At 45.0% G+C, this 12,428-nt stretch overlaps 1 protein-coding gene across 1 annotated transcript in view; it reads left to right on the top strand.

Moving 5' to 3' along the window:
* The window catches only part of MKRN2 (makorin ring finger protein 2), a 227,283-nt gene that overhangs the window by 25,839 nt on the left and 189,016 nt on the right, over nucleotides 1-12,428 (top strand). Inside the window, exon 2 of the mRNA XM_069206645.1 lies at nucleotides 1,053-1,181. Coding sequence (XP_069062746.1) covers nucleotides 1,053-1,181 — 129 coding nt within the window. The remainder of the gene's footprint in view (nucleotides 1-1,052; nucleotides 1,182-12,428) is intronic.

Below are 12,428 nucleotides of genomic sequence, written 5' to 3'. Positions count from 1 at the left end.
AAAGTCTTCCCAAGCCAGCCCCGGCCGAATTAAAAATAAAGTTGGTTATTATATCCTATCCATTGTTGCAGCAGTAACGCTTTTTATCATTTTAATAAACCATAATGTGGTGTAAAATTGTCATCAGTCTTGTGTATGTTTGAACTTTTCCTAGATGTTTGGAAGATCATGACTTTGATCAAAGTAAAAACGAACATGCTTTATTCTTAATGATGATTCAAACTCTCTCAACAACAGCTTATTTTTGTAAACTAACCAAACCAATCTCTCTCAATGACCATTCTTTTCTTTTCCTATCACGTGTCCTCTTTTTTTTTTTATCCGCCTCCTTTTTCATTTCATTTTCCTCACCTTCTTTCTCTTCTTTGTTCTCATTCTCTTCTCCCTCCTCCTGTTCCCTTTAACTCTTCTTCTTTTTCCTTGTTGTTTTCTTCCACCGAATTCTCTCTTCTACCTTTTTCATTTGTTCTTCTGACCCTTGTATCCATCATCCTCCTCTTCTGATTTTTCCTGCTCAGCCTCTTATATACCCTCCTCTTCCTTTTCTTCGCAATCCTCTTCTTCATCATCATTTTCATCATAAAACTTGTAAAGAGCTAAAGAGAAATGTTAAAGTGTTATCAATAATATTCAATGTATATGTTTGCCGTGAAAGAACTCTGCTTTGAATTTGTTGTGACACTGAGGTAGGAGGCAACCCCTCTAAAAATATATCACAGATTCAAGACGTGGCGTTCTAAACTGTTGAACAAACCAGTAGTTTACGGGTAATCTTAATCTAAAACATATACATGAAAATAAGTCATTTTTGCTTTAAATTGTTTACAAGATCAGCATTTCTGCAGCATTGATGGAAAAAATGCTGCAGTTCAAAATCTATATTCAACCAGTTGCCCGGTGTGTGCTATATTCAACCAGTTGCCAGGTGTGTTGCTTACCTATCCTCTCAGTTGTTCTTGTTATTTTAGTTGGGCGCTTCTTGTGACTATATCCTGCATCAATAGAGTCCTTTGCTAACTAAGGAAACCTGGTCTTCCTGTTTATATCCGCAGATATTTTATGCACGGTGTGTGCAGAGAAGGAAGCAGGTGTTTGTTTTCACATGACCTAACTACAAGCAAGCCTTCCACCATCTGTAAATTCTACCAGAAGGGTCAATGTGCTTATGGGACTCGTTGCAGGTAATGGTTTCAAAGCTTTCATTCAATTTGTTTGTTTTACTGGCTCTTCACTCCACTACAACAACATTAATACCTGCAAAAAAAGCTCTGTACTTGACGAGATTGGGGTCGAGGGGGAAAGGAATTTGACCGATTTTTTTTATGTAGTATTCTAAAGGATGCTCATTACACGTGGTTTAGATTGTATTAGTTCTCTGCAGGGATTGATATAGAACACTTAGGATTATACATGTTTTGTATTTACAACTATTTTTTTATATAACTTAAGTAACTTTATGTAATAAATAGTAATCCCACTTTGTAGCAAACCGGATTTAATTTTACCCTAGATGGCTTATCAAAAATCAGTTAACTTATTTTAATATTTACCTTTTTAATCCTAGTATTGTAATTTTGTTGACAGTGGCAGCTGGCAACTATGGAGAGTGGTGGGGCGGGCAAATGGGTGCATGTATGTGCACTACATCTGAGCCAACTATGTTAAAAATGAATAAAATAATACATTTGCTTACCTTGCTCTTGCTTGCTGCACGACACATCCTTCCTGCTCCGGTTTTGTTTTTCTGTCCTTCAGGCTCCTACGCAGACCCCAGTCAACTCCCTTAACCAATTTTGGTGCTGCTCTCTTGCTGTTAATCACCGTCCTGACACTTGGCCCAGGTTGATGAGAAATAAACTGGTAATAAATTAACTTTTATTACGATTTTATCTTTCATCGCTGGGGGTATTTTAGTAGTGGGACGTGCTTCTCTGCTCTAATGGAGGAGCCACTCGTGATGTCGAGCATAAGATGTTTGGCTCTTTTTAAATAATTTCTGCAGAAACCCGTGTGGCCGACGTTGAGGTTGAGCAAGATAGGTTGACAAGGATGTTTTATGTTCCATTACAACAGTAGGTTGATTAGTTGCCTTTATGCCTTGCTGAGAAATGCTCAGCCATGTCAGTTATGTGGAATTCCTATTGCCCGACGCCCAGGACATATTGTTTGGAGTCAAGGGCAACAAGTTTGCATCTTTATTTTGTCCTTGGGACAAGTAGGCCCAACCCCCTGCAGCACATACCCTTTAACTGCCAGTTTACAGAGAAGGGACCTGTCTGCAGTTGAGGCAATATGTGTGTCCATTTGTTAACGCAGTTAGAACTTGTATTTATGGTTTATTAATGGACAGCCTTCATTATTAGGGTGAGCGCTTTAAATAAACGATTTAAGGTCACACAACACTACCAACAGTAGTTCCAGTAAAAAAAATATATATATACAAGTGTACACACGTTTGAAAAGTTTAATATGAGGCTAAGTATAATGCTCCCAAATGCTCTCTGATTAGATGCAAATGTTTGCAGAAGCTTGTAAGCAAAAGTGATGATTCCTTGCTTTGAAAATAAAAAGTTCAGAAAAAAATGCAAATAGGGAAAAAAACGTTTTGCTACTATGAAATTGTAGGTGCTATTTTTTTTTTTTTTTTTTAGAAGCGTCATTTAGTAAAAGGTGTTGATGCATGCTAGTATTTCCAAAAAATATTCCTAATGGAAAATCAGTGTATCCATTTTCAACAAGATTATGGGGAGCATGAAAGGAAACAAGCACTGGCAAAGCCAACCAATCTGACATTTTTTTGTCTTTTGATTTCGTCAATCCGTGTCTTGTTTTGACATGGCTTTTGTAACACTTTATTGTTGTGGGAGCACCCAGACCCTCACCGTTGTAACAAACACTGGCCCCAAAAAAAAATAAAGGTTTTGGTCTTAAAAAGTAAACACTGCTACCAGTGGCGTAACAAAGGCCCTGCAGCCCCCTCCCCCGGGTGCCCCCTCATCACAGCACCTGTCCTGAGTGAGTCTGAAGGGGGGACCTCCATGTTCTTTGCAGGGGGCCTCCTCCAGTTTTGTTACGCCACTGATTGCCACAGTAGTTCCTGACACTGAACAAAACTACTTTGTGTGCCAATATGCTCCTTGTGGAAGAGCAGAATGCGATCACTCACAGTAAATCCAGCCAATACATAGAGAAATAGAAGTTTAATAAATACAAAATGCCTTTATTACCGCCAGACCTATTAGGGACACAATTCTTAAATTCACAAAAGTGCACCCCTGGTATATGTCTTTGAATTAGTGTCTTTCGCAAATTCACAAGAACTTACAGAAGTAGACCGGAAAATCATACTTCTAGAAAATATTTGTGAACTATATTCTAGCACGAGCAAATATGCATGTGTAGATTTGCTCATGTGAAAATCTATTGAACGTTTACAAATTCACTTTCCCTCCAACCACTTTTTTTCCCAACCCTGGAAGAACTTCTACTTCCGCCATAATCAGGAGTACATTTCCCACCTTTCTCATTATGGAAAAAGAATAGAGACGAGCTGGTGAAAATCCTTAAAACATGCAAGTTAGTAGGTTTGAAGAATCAAAGGCATTCCAGCCCTGGAACTATTGCTTACTGCTTCCCCCGGCCTCAATATGCAGATCAGCGGAAAGGTGGCAAAATAAGGAAATTGCTATGGTAGGGATTAAAACTGCAAGTATTCAAGGCTTATTATAGTAGTAGCCCTGGCATAATCACAGAGGCTATTATCAGAGCTCTTACATAATGAGACTGATGCCATGATTCGTCACCACACTACATGGCAGCAAAGAGACAAGTAGATTTTTTTACAGGACACGTAGATTTAAGAAGCAACCTGTTCCATGGACAAGTAGATATTTTATTAAATTCCACACCCCTGCACGTACAGGACCATTGCTTCCTGCCAAATCCCCTCTGATGAGGCACAGTTGGTGGCAATATGCAATAGGTTTTCTTGAAAATTCCAATTTGTTTTCGATACATATCACCATTAAAGCAACAGTCAGTAGCTAATTTGAGAAAGCATGCTGTGACAATTTATGACTGCACTGGTGTAAAACTGTTTTAGTAATTTGAGCTGGATTGTGTAGACCACACCACCAATTTGAAAGCAGTGAGGACAGGTATTACTGAAAGTTACTCAATTGATCATTCTCAAAAGGTTGAGTCGAAACCATCACAATTAGAGTCTGTAATACTGTAATCACTTACAGATATCTTCGGTGCATGCACATAATTAACCTCACTGGTATCAAGGCATATTTTAAACAGTATGACACCCAATATTGACCTCTGCAGTGAACTGGTTTCAGACGTGGGTGTGGCCTCTGGAAAGAGTTGAGAAAATGTGATGAATGCATGAGAGTTAGAAAGAAAGGCGATAAGACTACAAAGTGGGCAAAAGATGTATGTTGTCATTTACACTTGCAATGAATCTGTCACATAAGTGCAGATTTCCCACTTGCTGGACTGTCCACAGTGAAGGCGGTTAGGGCTGACTGACTTATGCATCAGCGACTGTGAAAGATGTAGTGTCCCCAGATTTAGCTGTTTGTTTTTAGATTCCCAAGAAATAATGAGCTTGTGACTTTTGAAACTTAATCTCCCTTCTGGCACCATGCACTTTCTTTGATCTGCTCCTCAAGACTGTTCCCTTTCTGTGACAGATTTCAGCAGCTCCTTTTTGATGAATGTTTGTTTACATCATGCCAAGTGAGAACGAAGTTAAGGTAGGTTAATAGGTTGCTATTATTTGAATGGGCAATTTCACTTAATATCCACGTTCACTTAATTATCACTGTTACACTGTGACAGCGTAGGCAAAAGAGGGGAGGCATTGTACTGGTATGTAGACACACTTATAATTGTGTCAAATTTGACTGTGAGGAGCGTTAGGGGGGCAAATCATTGGGCTTCTGTATCACACGCTCGGCAAACGTAGCCCTGGCTGGAGTGTTGGTGTATCGCCCCTCTGGTGCTGTGGGAGAATTTCTATCTTCCCTAGATTAATTTCTTTCTAAATACATTTTAAAACACTCTTAACTTTACAATTTTAGGAGACCTCAACTTACGTGTGGATTCTCCCTCTGACCCACACGGGAAACTTCTCCTAGAGTACATGTCCACATGGGACATGCAGCAGTTCGTGACTAACCACGTTGCTGGTCATATGTTTAACGCCATTTTCTCTAATGGCCTAATACTACTGTCCGATAGCAAACCTTCTCTTCGTTCTGACCACGCTGTAATTTATTTCGTCTAGAAATCAGGCTATGGCCACCGTGAACTCAGAATCTGTGCCTGCGTTTCACGCAGAAAGTGGACACAGTCTCTCCAACTCAGTTTGGTAGCTCCCTGAACAAACACCCCCATGTATAATTGGGGACATTGATGTTGGCGCCACTTGGTTAATACCTGGCTTTCTCTGATGGAAGACACTATTGCCCCTATCAAATCGACAGATGCCACCTCCGTGGCCAAAGGTCAGTCAGCACCCTAGTTCAAAGAGGAGCTCAAAATACTTCACAAAATATGCAAAAGACTCAAAAGAAGTTGGAGGCGACAGTACCTTCCCAAGGACAAATTCATCTATAAGAATGCCTTCAATAATTACCACCAAGCAATTAAGAAAACACAATCACACTTCCTACCAGTTCAGATTGACACTTCTCATGACAAACCAGGTGAGGTTTTCAAAATCACCCCCTCCTCTGCCATTCTCATTTCCAGCTGCACGGCAATAAATCCCTCCCTATATCAACTGCTAAACTTATCAATTACAGTCAGCCACTGTTCTTAGTTGTTGGTAACCGGCAAAATTAATCCCTCTTCTGAAAAAATCATCAGCGAACAAAATCAATCTGTCCATCTTTATTTAGACCCATTTCTTTGCTGCCGGCTTTCGCCAAGATACTGGAGAAAATTATAACCTGGCTATGTTCTGGCTTTTTACAGAGGAACAAACTGCTACACCCCTCTTAGTCAGGCTTTTGCCCTGGATTCATCACTGGGACCACTCTGCTGGATGTTGCTGACACTATTAAGGTGGCCCTGCATCAAGGAATTGTGTAGCCATGAATCTTCTTGATCTATCCACAGCTTTCAACACTGTCTCGCACCCTATTTTGTTACTGCGCCTATGCGACGTTGGTGTGAGTGGCCTTGGCTTTGTTCCTTCCTTGCAGACAAGCACCAATCTGTATGGATGTCCCCATTTACCTCCGTACCAAAGCCTCTGGGTTTTGGAGTACCCCATGGGTCTGCACTGAGCCCTGCACTCTTTAATCTTTTATTGTTTATGTCTCCCCCTTGGGACCCTTGGTGAGTCCTTCAGCGTACACATAATTTTGATAGCAGACGATACACAATTGGTCCTCAACCTAGATTAAAAAAAGCCTTGAATGCGCTGAACAATTTTAAGGCTTGTATTTTTGCAGTGTTTTATTAGATGCGCGCCAGCAGCCTCCACTGCAGTGCCAGTGAAACCGAAATATTGCTCTTCCGGATCCTCCTACACTTGCTGGAATAATAACATCTGGCCCAATGAGGTCCCACCTCCACCAGCCCCTGCTGCGGTGGCCCGCAATTTGAGAGTGAAATCGACAACTCTGCCACCTTTGCCTCCCAGGTAGGGGGTGTTGTTGGCTCCTGCTTTGGACTATTAAAAAGCTTTAAAAAGTTCCTGTACCTTCTCCCTATTCCACAGCAGAAAACTGTGATCCAGGTCCTGATTACCTCAGGGCTGGATTACGTGAAAACCCTCTGTCTGGGCCTTCCAGCCTATCTCCTGAGAAGACTACAGTTGGTGAAGAATGCCTCAGCGCGACTGCTGCTGAGTCTGCTCATGAAGACTCGCATCAAACCCCGCCTGAAAAAACCTCACTGGTTTCCCATCAAGTAGCAGGTGAGGTTTGCAGGACTTGTCATGACACACAAAGCCTTCTTTCACTCCGGTCCTCAATACATATCGAAAATGACTGTCCCCTATCATCCACCTACATGACTCCATACCTCCAATTGCCTTCTGGTGGTGATCCTGAAATTTAGAAGGAAAAGGTGGGTTTACAGCTATTGTTTCTACCTCGCTGCTAAAGGTTGGAATGCCCTCCCACAGCAGCTTCGGGCCATAGAGTACATCTTGGCCTTTACACACCTGCTCAAGAACTGGCTTTTTGGTTTTTCAGTTTAAGCTCCATGACATCCAGGATCAGTACTTACTAGCAGCGCTGGGACACTCACTGAGTAACTATTGCGCTCTACAAATTCCTAGATAAATAGAATGTTTTCAGTAGCAGCTCAAATTGATGACATCCAAAATATAACCTGTCTTCTTGCCCAGTACTCTTCTTTTGCGTTACCTGACCGGTGCACTGATGAGAGAATCTCTTGCAGATAGAAGGGAACATGGAGTTAAGGGATTACTGTGTCCTGAGTGGGCACTTTTTCTGGGCGACTGAAGGAGTGGTAATATGCCCCTACATTCATAGATTGTGAAAGGAGCAATGTTTTGTAATCTAAATTATTTATCGTAGTTTATTTGTTTGTTTATATATTGAACCACACAAATCACTGGGTGCAGATCTCTGACAACTCGTTTGATTTTTCACTTGAACTTCGCTCTCATAATGAAACGGCCAGAATAAAAAGAAACAAAATTAACCCTTGGCAGCTCTCAGTGATTGGTCGCTCCTCGCTCAGTGATTGGTCGCTCCTCGCACTGCCGTCCGCGCCACCTCCACTTGCCCGTTCCCTTTTGCTTAAAATCCCCGCTGCTGCGTCCCCGCGGCCCCTCCCGCCTCCCCCCATCTCCTCACCATCCGTTTTCCATCCTTTTCTCCTTTCCCTTGCCGCTGTGTCCCCGCGGCCCCTCCCGCCTCCCTCCACCTCCTCACCGTCCGTTTTCCTTTTTTTTAATCCCTGCAGCCCCACCCCCCCCAGCCTTCCCATTCGCCCAGACCTCCCTCCTCCCAGCTGCCACTCCCTCCCCCCTCCCCATTTATGGCAGCCGCGGCGCGCCAAAGCCAAGCCCGTCTGCACCCGTCCGCTCCAAGACCACGCCCAGTGCCAGCCCCTCTGGCCCCTTCAGACAAATCTGCTCCCCCCTCACCCTCCACTCACTCAACCCAGGCCCTTGCCCCACCTGCACCCTTTCCAGCCCCACACACACTCATGGCCCCTTCACCTACCACACCTGTCATTTCTCCTGCTCCTCATCCCTCACACCACAAACCAACCATAGCGACCCCTGACAACAAACACAACACCCCCAACGTAATACACACCTGCTCTGCCCCCACCCACCAGCCCCACAGCACAACACCCCGCAACAACACCCTCATACACCACACCAACACCACCCACCACAACCACCTCAACTGCCTGCTCTTCAACACCCGCTCCCTTCAGAAAGATGCCATAGAACTCTGGGACCTCATCACATCACACTCACCTGACATCGCCTTCCTCACGGAAACCTGGACCAACCCCTCCTCGGAACCCGACATAGCCATTGCCCCCTCCAAGGGATACAAACTCCAACGCAAAGAGCGCCTCAACAGGCCAGGTGGTGGCATCGCCATCCTACACAGGGACACCATCAAAGTCACCACTAGCTCCCAAGACACTATCCCCAACACAGAACACATGCACTTCCTAATCCATATTTTCAAAAACTCCACCCTCAGAGGTACACTAATCTACAGACCACCAGGACCACGCCCCGCCTTCTGCGACACCATCGCTGACACCATCAGCTTGCACGCCCTCACCTCCACAGACTACATCATCCTCAGTGATTTCAACTTTCACTTGGAGAACCTTCAAGACCACAACTCTACCTCCCTCATAGACAACCTTACCAACCTCGGACTCAAACAACTGGTCACCCCACCCACCCACTCAGCATGACACACGCTCAACACAATTTTCCAACACATAGCCTACACCCACACCACCGAACTCCTCTGGACTGACCACCACTGCGTCCACTTCTCCTTCACCAAACCCCCCACACACCACCATCAACACACCACACCCTACCGCATGTGGGACAAGATCCCCACAGAACGCCTGAACTCCCAAATGGCTCACAACCTCTTCCCCCCCCCCCACCCCTCCACACCAACGACCCCAACGCAGGAGCACACAACCTCTCAAAATGGATCACTACCTGCGCATACACACTAGCTCCCCTCAGAAAACAAATCGCCACCCGCAACATCAAGAACGCCCCATGGTTCACCCCCGAACTCCAAGCGCAAAAGCCGCCAAGCGGAGAAAATATGGCGACAAGAACCCTCTACAACCAACTTCTCCACCCTCAAAGCCACCATTCGCACCCATCACCAACTCATACGCACCGCCAAAAGAGATCACTACAAGACACGCCTTGACAACATCTCTCAAAACAGCAAAGAACTCTTCACCATCATTAAAGAACTAGCCAAACCCAAAGCCAGCAACATAGACCCCACACGCACACAGCCCCTATGTGACGCCCTCTCCAACCACTTCCACTACAAAATCCTGGACATCCACAACAGCTTCATACCACACACACCCACCACACACACCCCTCACTCACCCAACTCAACCCCCACTCATGACCCCCCACCACTCTCACCACCTGGGCCCCCACCACTCACGAAGAAACGGAAAAAACCATGAACTCCATCCACTCCGGATCCCCCTCTGACCCCTGTCCATATCGCATCTACAACAAAGCCAGCCCAACCATCGCCCCCACACTCCGCGACATAACTCCTCTTTCGACTCCGCCACCTACCCAGACCCCTGGAAGCACACGGAAATCACTGCTCTCCTAAAAAAAAAAAAAAGCCGACCCGTAGATCCTCTCTAATTATAGCCCCATCTCCCTCCTCCCTTTCCCCGCCAAGGTTGCAGAGAAACTAGTCAATGCCCGCCTATCCCACTTCCTCGAAGAAAACAACACTCTTGACCCCTCACAATCCGGGTTCCGCAAGAACCACAGCACGGAAACCGCCCTTATCGCATGCTCTGACGACATCAGGACCAAAGTCGACAAAGGCGAGACCGTCGCACTCATCCTCCTAGACCTCTCCGCAGCCTTTGACACAGTCTGCCACCACACACTCAGCACACGTCTCCACAACATAGGAATTCGCCACAAAGCCTTAGACTGGCTCACCTCCTTCCTCACTGACCGGACCCAGAGAGTCCGCCTTCCACCTTTCCACTCCACCGCTACCAAGATCATCTACGGAGTCCCCCAAGGGTCCTCCCTCAGCCCCACACTCTTCAACATTTACATGATCCCCCTGGCCAACATCCTCCGACCACACGGAATCACTATCCTCTCCTACGCAGATGACACCCAACTCATCCTCTCCCTCATCCGCAACCCCACCACCGCCAAAACCAACCTACACGCTGCTCTCCTCGACACCGCCAACTGGATGACAACTAACCACCTCAAGCTTAACTCCAACAAAACCGAGAAAACCATATGGGATGACTCCTGCTGGCCCACCTCCCTAGGCCCCGCACCCACCCCCTCAAACCACGCACGCAACCTCGGCATCATCCTGGACCCCTCCCTCTCCATGACACAACAAATCAATTCACTAACCTCCTCCTGCTTCCACACACTCCGCAAAAAAATCATTCAAATGGATTCCCCCAGAGACCAGGAAGACAGTCACCCATGCACTCATCAGCAGCAGACTTGACTACGGTAACGCCCTCTACGCCGGCACTACACTCAAACGCAAACTCCAGAGAATCCAGAACACAGCCGCACGCCTCGTCCCTGGCCTCCCCCACCGCAAACGAATCTCACCACGCCTCAAATCTCTTCACTGGCTCCCCATAGACAAGAGAATCACTTTCAAGATCCTCATCCACGCACACAAATCCCTCCACAACACCGGCCCGACCTACCTCAACAAAAGAGTGAACTTCCACACTCCCACCCGCAACCTCTGATTACCCGACCTCACACTAGCTACAGTCCCCCGCATCCACCGAACCACCACAGGAGGCACGGCCTTCTCCTACCTCGCCCCCACAACCTGGAACTCCCTCCCCACCAACCTCTGCAAAACCAAAGACCTCCTATTCTTCAGAACAAAACCTCAAGGCTTGGCTGTTCAAACAGTAACCCTCCCGCATCTCCCCCCTCTCCCACTAGCGCCTTGAAACCCTCACGGGTGAGTAGCACGCTCTATAAATTTTTTTGATTGATTGATTGATTGATTGATTATGAAATTCCTGCCAAAATAGCCAAACTTGGGAACAGTGAAGATTCCATGCTTTCAGTTTGCAGACAGTGGTAGAAGTGATGACCTTTTGAAAAAAGTGTGTATAGGGGAAGCAAAGTGCTTTATGTTAAGACAACAGTTTAAGGCCAACTAATCATCACCTGGAAAATCATTAGACTGCAATTATATTTACTCCCCTATTGCCACAGAGGTTCTCTCTGATCCGTCCACCACTCCCCTACCTTGCATTTCCCATTTTTAACCCAATAAAAGTGATTTGTAGAACACTGTTGCTCCATTCACTGCCTCACATTAGCAGCAAAACAAACTACCTACATGCTATGGTGTCTATTAATCGTAAATTTATGATGCTATATGATCGCTTAATGCAGCTAGGTAAATTGTTGCCTGCCTGTAAAGCATCCCAGGCTCGATCTTCTATTCCAGAGAAATTGCAAGCCTTAGCTCAATACTACATTATGTTCTAGCTAGCAATAAGTAGTGGAAATTGGAAAAATATAGAACATATATTTGCTTACTTGGAAATTTGTAAAGTCCTAAAAACCAGCAACTGACCTTTAATTGACTGCATTTGATTTTAGAAACTCGTATGATTGAAAACATTCTCAAATTATATCTTACTGTGTAGCAACTGATTGGCAAAATATCTGTCTGCCTGGGGAAGTGGAGAGGTTAACAGTATAGTATTCCAGCATGCTGAATAAGCCGAAAACATGCAGACTAAAGATAAAATCCATAATATTGTCACATGATGAAATCTACACTAAAGCACAGGAAAATGTGAGAAAGCTCATGAAATCTTGCAGTTAAAAATACAGACAAACAAATTGGCCTCAGTGTGTACTGAAGAGCATGTGGCAGATGGTCTCTCAGATAATGTATATTGTGCTGACTGTACTGTACATATACTATCAACTATTTATCTCTTCAGTGTCAAAGTCAATAAAGTGATTAGGACTATTGGGGGACTACCTGCTCTCGGGCCTGGTGGCAAAACCAAGTGAGAGATAAATGAGTGATCTTTAAACAGGAAGGAAAACATTCTGCAGTCTAAGCTTTCACTTAGGCACGTGTTTCAGCTAATCTTTCAATGAACCCAGCTGCACTCAGATAAACTAGATAAACATGTTTGTC

The sequence above is a fragment of the Pleurodeles waltl genome, chromosome 9, assembly GCF_031143425.1.
Source record: "Pleurodeles waltl isolate 20211129_DDA chromosome 9, aPleWal1.hap1.20221129, whole genome shotgun sequence".
NCBI classification, from domain to species: Eukaryota; Metazoa; Chordata; class Amphibia; order Caudata; family Salamandridae; genus Pleurodeles; species Pleurodeles waltl.
This window is presented reverse-complemented; position numbering and strand designations above follow the sequence as displayed.